The 8,140-nt window shown below is 36.0% G+C and overlaps 1 protein-coding gene across 2 annotated transcripts; it reads left to right on the top strand.

The window, feature by feature from the left end:
• LOC18592757 (probable xyloglucan endotransglucosylase/hydrolase protein 33) lies at positions 837 to 2,917 on the top strand. Of its 2 annotated transcripts, none has more exons than XM_007019626.2 (4): positions 837 to 1,273; positions 1,363 to 1,463; positions 1,546 to 1,751; positions 1,861 to 2,917. In XM_007019626.2, the coding sequence occupies exons 1-4, from the start codon at positions 1,048 to 1,050 to the stop codon at positions 2,240 to 2,242; spliced, it is 915 nt and encodes a 304-aa protein (XP_007019688.2). In that variant the 5' UTR covers positions 837 to 1,047; the 3' UTR covers positions 2,243 to 2,917. The 2 variants fall into 2 exon arrangements, with proteins under 2 accessions (XP_007019688.2, XP_017980932.1); XM_018125443.1 differs by having other exon boundaries at positions 838 to 1,273; positions 1,869 to 2,283.

The raw sequence follows: 8,140 nt of genomic DNA, 5'->3' as shown, positions 1-8,140 counted from the left end.
TCTTATATGTCTAAAACATGTTAAATATATATAATAAGTTATTATCTTATATATTGTTGGAAAAAATTTTATGGTTTCACCAATAAATGGATAGAATTGACATTGTTGATTCAGTAATTATATTAGTTTAATGATATATTTATTTGTAATCCAGTAATGTATGTTAGTTATCTGAACTTGGTAATTTAAAAAAAAGAAGTTATCTGAACTTGTTCTCCAAGTTTGCAAATTAACGATCAGTTTCCTTATTTATATACCAATTTGGGCAAATATTGCTCGAGAATAAGACGTTATTTTACACAAGCAGTCTATTAAGGAGTAAGGAGCAACCTGAATAAACAAATAACAAGGAAACTAGCCAACGCAATTATCAAAAGCCTGCTTCAGCTGATGCTTATTCTTTTGTCTGCTCAGCTTGAAAATGCTAGCAATACGCTACAGCCGCCTAGAATGACTAGTAGCACTTAATAACCTGCGGTCCCAAAAGCCCAGTTGGGAGAAAAACTGAAATATGCAAAAAGGAAAGGGAAAACTCAAAGAATTGAACCGAACCCATTACGGACAAAAAATTTGTTCTTCATCGAGGGCCATAAGAATCTTTGGACCACACCAGAGGTACTGAATTTGTTGCAACTTACACCCTAAAGAACTGTTTACATTTGTTTCATATTTTTACTTTCCATTTCTTTAAATTGAAGATTAGAGAAAGGCAAACGAAATGACTCCGAATTCTTGAAAGGAAATGAATAAGAAATTGGCAAACAAAAAAAAAGGAAAAAAGCTTTAGGTTGGGCCCATCAACTTTAGCGATTGTCGAAATCATGGTCCAAACTTTTGAGCAGCCCCACGAGCGGTGCCAAGCATCTCAAAATCAAACCCACATGAAAACATGGTATTACTGTCAAAGATCCGATTTTGAGCAGAAAGATACCAAGAAAAGGGTCGCCAGCTAGAAACAACTAAGCTTAAATTACGCTCTTCCTTTTCCCATATATAACCAAAGCTGCCATTTCTTTTCGCTGCGTCGATCATCAATTTAGAGAGACCATGGCAATATTGCAACATATTTTGTTTATGTCTCTCTCGATGTTTTGCATGACAAGTGTGGTTTCTTCACACAGCAGGCACTACACCACTCCCAGCGTTCCACGTTTAACAGACTTGCTTAGCCATGTCTCAGTTGATACGGGTTTTTCTAAATTTTTTGGTGGACCCAATATAAAGCTGATCAACAATGGGTCCATGGCCACTCTTGCTCTCGACAAAACCTCAGGTGAAAATCAAGTCCCTATTGGCTTACCTTTCTCAGAATCCGAGTTTGCTTCTGGGTTTATTCTTGAGTCTTTCAATGATGTTTTACAGGGTCAGGATTGGTTTCCAGGAGAAAATATTACTATGGATTTTTCAGTGCAGCAATAAAGTTGCCTGCAGGTCTCACATCTGGAGTCGTGGTAGCCTTCTATGTAAGACATTTAACTTGTATGAATCGACTTGTGATTAGTCATGTGCATTGACAAACTCTGACAGAAAGTTGAATATATGCAGTTGTCTAATGCAGACATGTATCCTCACAGCCATGATGAGATTGATATTGAACTGCTTGGGCATGATAAGAGAATTGACTGGGTACTCCAAACAAATGTCTATGCAAATGGTGTAAGTACCGGAAGAGAAGAGAAATTTTATTTCTGGTTTGATCCAACACAGCAGCACCATTACTACAGCATTCTCTGGAACAGCCACCATATAGTGTAAGATTATGGAAAGCCATTGATAAAAACCAAAGAACCTGACATATTTGATTAACTTATTGGGATAATGAACAACTAGCCTTGAACAAATAATTATATATATATGCAGGTTACCAGTGAGAGAGTTCCCAAACAACGGCAAATTCTCTACCGCATATCCATCAAAGCCAATGTCGCTTTATGTAACCATATGGGATGGGTCGCAATGGGCAACTCATGGAGGCAAATACCCTGTCAATTACAAGTATGCCCCATTTGTAGCTTCGTTTGCGGACATGGAAATGGCTGGCTGTATAACAAATCCTACGCAGCCCGGTTCATCTTGTTCCAACGCCAGCCTCTCAAGCATGGACCCCGTCGGAGGACCTGACTTTGTTAAGCTATCAAATCAACAGATAACCGCCATGGATTGGGCAAGAAGGAAGCTCATGTTTTATTCATACTGTAAAGATACATCCAGATTTAAAGTCTTGCCTCCTGAATGCACGTAAAAGAATGATATAATTATACATACCTAAAGTTTTTCTTTTCATTTTTTTTCATCAGATTAATTATATACTAGCAAGGAGCAAATGAATAATGCTGATGACATGTTGTTATATTTTTTTTTAGAAAGAAATCATCAAGCATTATAATTTACACTCTCGCTTATCTTGATCATAAAAAGGACATATGAGAGTTATTAGAATTAACAAAAGTATGTGATTAGTCCAATAATGGCGTTGACATGGCAACCTTTGAGGCGGAATGGCGGATGATCTAGGACTGAGGAGAAGCTGCAAAAAGGGGTGAGGGCAAGAGCTGGGGGACATATCTATTCAAAATAGATTAAGGCATAAGGCGTGGGACACATCTAAAAGTTGATGGGAGTACTGTCACTTTATTAGGACTGTCCAAATAAGTAAACAGCTGTGTTATGTGACAGCCATTGAAATGAAGGTGAATAGGTGATAGGCTTCGGTAGTAAAGTCAACAGCTACGCGTGGGCTCGTCGGAGCTCATTAATAAGGTGGTTCAGAAGAGTTTCTGTAGCTTGAAATAGCAAAGGAGCTAACCACCGCTGTGCTGTCCCGATCTGAAATCATACAGCTGAGCTAGATGAGGTAGATTGTGAGCAAATATCATTTTATACCATTATGTTTCGGGCACACGAAATACTTACCCTATGATTTTGATTTTATTTACTTTTTCTTTATCTGTTTACAAATTTCAGCGTTAAACTGTTAATTCTCCAGGGAATTGCTATGATTAGATTTTGAAGAATATCACCCATTTCATCTTAATTGATGTTTGATGCCTAAAATTAAGGATTTATGTATAATAATTATATTTATTTTATATACAGCTGAAAATATTTGTAAAAGAGATTTGATACCTAAAAGCAAAAAAAAATAATCATCTGAAAATGTTACTCAACTTTTATATTTTGTAGTTGTAATTATTAATTATGGTTTCATTATTGTTTGGATTTTGTCTAGGGACATTGAAAATCACATTTCATTTACAATTAATTTCATTTACGATAATCGAAATGGTTTAATTATAAGCAAACAAGGCCATAAGTTCAATACATGATAAAATCACATGAACATTTAAGTTTTTTTTTTTTTAATCATCTCTAATATATTAAATTTCTTGGTTATTCATGATCGATAGTCATTATGAATATCACATGGTAATCTGCATTAAGAGGTAACTCCCTAAAATGTATAATTTTTCTTTGGATGAATCCACTAGTAGTATTTCTTTTTCATATTTTGTAAGCTATCACCTACTTCTTTGAGTTGGATTATTGTGGGAGGAGGAAGTTTAGGGACGGCGTTTGTGAATAATACTCTAGATAGGGTGGTCGAAAGTTGGCTTTCGAGGTTCTTCGAGAGATGTGGCTGTGTTTAGGAAATCTTCATAGCTCATCAAAGAAGTAAAGCAGATTGGCTTTCTTCGATATGGTAACATTGTCGAGGCAAGAAGGGAATTTGTAAACCTCAATGGAAACCCGCTACTCCAACAAAGCATTGGGATGAATATCGCAAAATACAAGGGTAGGGAGTATTATGGGAGAAGGAGATGAGAGGTAGACGAGGACGTTACATCCCGTTTCTTGAATGACCGTGACTAGTGCATAGATCTATGTAGGTATGGCCCATTAGGCTCAAGCAAGCCTTATCAACATGCGTGGGTTTATCATCCATCACATGCGTGGGCTTATCATCCACCACATTCTTACAATGCCCATGTGTTCTAATAAAAATTCATAGATAAGTAGACATCATCATATCATTATAGAACTTCTCAACATAATGTGTGAAATTTCATTCACTCATCTATAAAATACACAAGCAAATCACCATAGGTTTCAACATTCATCCACACCCATTTTTGAGGTTCAACACAATATACACAATGATAAACAAATATGAGAGTATCAACATTTATTTATATGACCAAGTGTCATTCATAATATAAACAATAAAAGACTTGACTCGACATTACAGAGTGTAGTGACACTAGAAGGCAGGAAGGAAAGCTCTACCACACCTACCGAACATGAGTTGGACTACTCCTCCACAATACGCCTAGCCAAGCGAGTTATTGATTTGTAAAACAAAGTAAGGAAGATAGCGGGTGAGTCACAAAGACTTTGTAAGTGGATACGAGTAGGGGACAAGCCAAGGGGAAAGAGTATTAGCACAAATCTTCAATTTGTTATAAACATGCATCCTTGAATAATCATAGATTTCTCATTCAAATCTTGAAAATGAGGTAGTTGTAAATCTAACAGCATGTCTTCATATCAAATATCACATTTCATAACTCATTTATGAAATAAAAGATTGAACGTGTACAAAAAAAAAAATGGATGTCATACTTTACCGCAGCATTGGATCCCTTACAAGAGTTGATACCCTAACCGTAATTCCACCCTTTGGGCTAATAAGGATTTCTACTCGAATCATATAAGAACCTACTCTAGTATCTACCACATATTCAAATTGTGAGCTATCAAGCAATCACTTATTAGTATTCAATTATGTTAATATCATCAAACACAATTTATATAGTGGTGCCTCAGCACATATCAATGCTAGTATCCTCCAACTAACACAAATACCACAAACTTGAGCCCTCTGTCTATACTTTATTGCCATATAAAATAATAAATGATGTAAGACTTGGGCTCTACGTCTTCGCTACTATGTCATCCAAATCACAAGTGCCTCAATGGTTTTGGGCTCTCCGTTTTACATCATGTATGCCATCTCTAACAACAATAACAAGATTATCTTGGGCCCTCCATCTACACTCTTTATGCCATCATATCATCACACATGATGAGTTTTAAGCCTTTTAGCCTCTCCCTTCTACATCAATGTCTCCACACATCATCCATGTAACTACACATCAATACCACTATCACAACTCTTATTTATATAACCATACATCGCATTCATCATAACCAACATAAGTGTATGCAATGACAAGTGTTTATATATATATAAAGCCAATGCTCACATGGCTATCATCCTCAATATTTCTGTAATGACCTTCTCCTCGATTATCATCAGCGTCTGAGGCTTTCTAGTAAACCCGCCAAATCCCGAACAAGCCTTAGTTGATATTTCGGATAAGCAAATCAAATATTCTTTTACGTATATAAATCAACTAGTAATAATGATACCATCGTTTACTTAAACCAGATAAACATTTGTAATTAATACATCGCTACTAGATGACAATATCCAATTCCAATAAACTTTCAAAAAATTTAACGTCACACTTAATATTCTGTGAGACCTCAACCCCTATAGGCTCATAACTACGCATAGACGCAATAACACGGGCCAAGGGTAATTTCGTCATTTCCTCTAAAAAGCTCCCAGAAGAAGGTTTTATAATATTTCAAGGTCTAAATAGGCATAAGACCGAATAAATAATGTGTAATGATGAAAACACGAAGAAAACTAGAAGTTTTGATAATTTTCACAACAGGGGCAAAATGGTCATTTTTCACCTCGAGTCAAAATTTCTAAGTTTTCAGGAACTCGAGTATTTCTAGATTATTATGGACCTTGTCCCAGTGTTAAAAGAGCAAAAAGATTGCTTGAAGGATTGGAGGAGAACAAGCTAACTAGTTGAGGGCATTTTTGTAATTTCAAGTGGAATGGATAAGCTTGAGCTATAAATATCTTTTCTTCCAGTAGCTTCTTCATTCTCCAGCAGCTTTTTCTCCTTCTTCTTCTTCCATCTCACGTTGCTTCCATCCTCCATGGAAGCTTAATATGAAACTTTCATAACTTTCTTTCTCTATCTCTAATTTTCATACCTTTGTGCCCCTTTGACTAAAACCCTTGTGCTCTTTCACTTTCTCACATTAAAACCCTTGAAAAAAATCCCACTTCCATACTTTCTCTCACTAGCTAGGTGTTTAGAGAGAGAAAAAGAAAGAAAGCCCTTATAATAGCTTAGGAATTATTGGAAAGAATTTCAAGGTTACAAAGCTATCAAGGTGAGTAGTAAACTAAAGTGGATTTTTAGTGTTGAGAATGATTAGTAAGTAGACTTGTGAATGTTTTGTAGTTGAGGTTATCCACTCATTTTAGAGTGATTAGGGTAGTGAAAATAGATAGCCATCTAAATGGCAATTGAAAGCTAGCTAAGAGATAGCTTTTAGTGTTTATAGTATGTGAATTAACATAATGGTGATGCTAATGTGATGATAGGTTCTAACAAAGCCCCATCACCCCATTTGGACAATTAGAGAAGTAGAGTCGAATAAAGGTCCAACAACATACCGGTGAGTGGACTTGCATTTCAAAATTTGTTTTGGGAATGTGAATGCAATTGTACAAACATTTGAAAAATTTTATCCAGTTTTCCTTTAAAAAAATGTACCTTGGGAACAAGCCTTTGGTGAAATGATTTTATATTGTGAAAATGTGCTATACAATGGTTTATGTGTTATCACAATTTGATAATATGTATGATATGCATTGGGTGCTTCTTTGTATGTTGATGTGGACCCAGCTATGTGCGAGTGGGAGTGTGCATAAGCCGATGATGACCCAGCCATGTGCTAATAGGGAGTGCACATGAGCTAATGACGATGGGAGAGTGTGCCTGATGATGAATATATATATATACATGTATAGATATGTGTGTTGTAGAAAGTTCATGAATATGTATATTGTTGAAATACATGTGAAATTTGACATGTTAAACTTTGGGAAATTATATGAGTTTCATGTTGTGTTGGTCATGTGAACAAGGTGGCTTTTGCTTGAGGGAATGGGGAATTTTTGCTGGTGCCTTGTTTCTCGCTACAGCGAGAAACTCTCGAGTTTGGAGGGGTGGTGCTGGCCAAAATCTCGCTGCAGCGAGTAAGTTACTGAAGCTCCTCGCTGCAGTGAGAAACTTTTTGTTTTGTGACCAAAATTTCGTTACAACGAGAATGAATCTCACTGCAGCAAATAACTTTCTGTTTTTGCTCCTCATTTGGTTCAGTTGCTACCCTATTTTCCATTTTTCTGGTACCATAGTTAAGCATGGACTTCCAACATTAAGGAATAAATGAATTAAGTTTAAAATGAGGAGGTTTAGTGAGAAACCCTCGGCTAGTTGATAATTTAAGTCAAGTGTCGCCGAAGCAAAAATTCATTCTCGTTGCAGAATGCCTTTCCACTACAGCGAGGACCCATCGTTTCATTGAACTTGCTTGTGTATTGCTGAAGCTCTCATTCTTCAAATTCTTTGTTACATATGGATTCATCATTATCGAGTAAATAACTATTTTAAGGGTTTAATGAGGGGTTTTACTAAGAATGAAACTAAATTGCATTGTTTCGAAATAAGTGCATCATGATTTTGAATTTCTCCCTTAATGTTGCTTGTTCTTGTGAGACCTTGACCTTTATAGACTCGTAGATAGAAATATACGCGATATCCCTAATCAGGGGTAATTTCATCATTTTCTCAATAAGCCCATAAAAGTAAGTTTTAAATAATATTATGGCTTAAGTAGCCTTAAAGCATTAATGAATGATGAAAATATGGGTGAAATGACAAGGAAATAAAATTTTTTATGATTTTTATGTTCTAAGGGAAAAATGGTAATTTTGTCACCCGAGGATAAATTGGGAATTTTTGAAATTTTACACCACCTGACACTTGTCATGCCCATGGATTTCAGCCATTAATATTTTACATTGTGGATAATTAAAGCATTTTATGTGGTGGAGAGAGATTGCTTAATGGATAAGTATTACACATGGACCAATGGAAACATGCCATGTGTCAAGCTTGGATCATTCTAGAATTTCCTTGTAAAATCTATTTAAAACTCTCTTAGTCTCACCCATATGGCTGGCCAAAGCATGAAGTGAAGAGGAAAG

The sequence above is a fragment of the Theobroma cacao genome, chromosome 8 (assembly GCF_000208745.1).
Source record: "Theobroma cacao cultivar B97-61/B2 chromosome 8, Criollo_cocoa_genome_V2, whole genome shotgun sequence".
In the NCBI taxonomy this organism is placed as follows: domain Eukaryota; kingdom Viridiplantae; phylum Streptophyta; class Magnoliopsida; order Malvales; family Malvaceae; genus Theobroma; species Theobroma cacao.
This window is presented reverse-complemented; position numbering and strand designations above follow the sequence as displayed.

What these genes read in the sequence shown, in the direction of transcription:
- LOC18592757 (XM_007019626.2), top strand. Translation starts at nt 1,048, where the DNA reads ATGGCAATATTGCAACATATTTTGTTTATGTCTCTCTCGATGTTTTGC. An exon ending in TGCTCTCGACAAAACCTCAG is followed by an intron (nt 1,274 to 1,362) that starts GTGAAAATCAAG and finishes GATGTTTTACAG; the next exon opens with GGTCAGGATTGGTTTCCAGG. An exon ending in GAGTCGTGGTAGCCTTCTAT is followed by an intron (nt 1,464 to 1,545) that starts GTAAGACATTTA and finishes GAATATATGCAG; the next exon opens with TTGTCTAATGCAGACATGTA.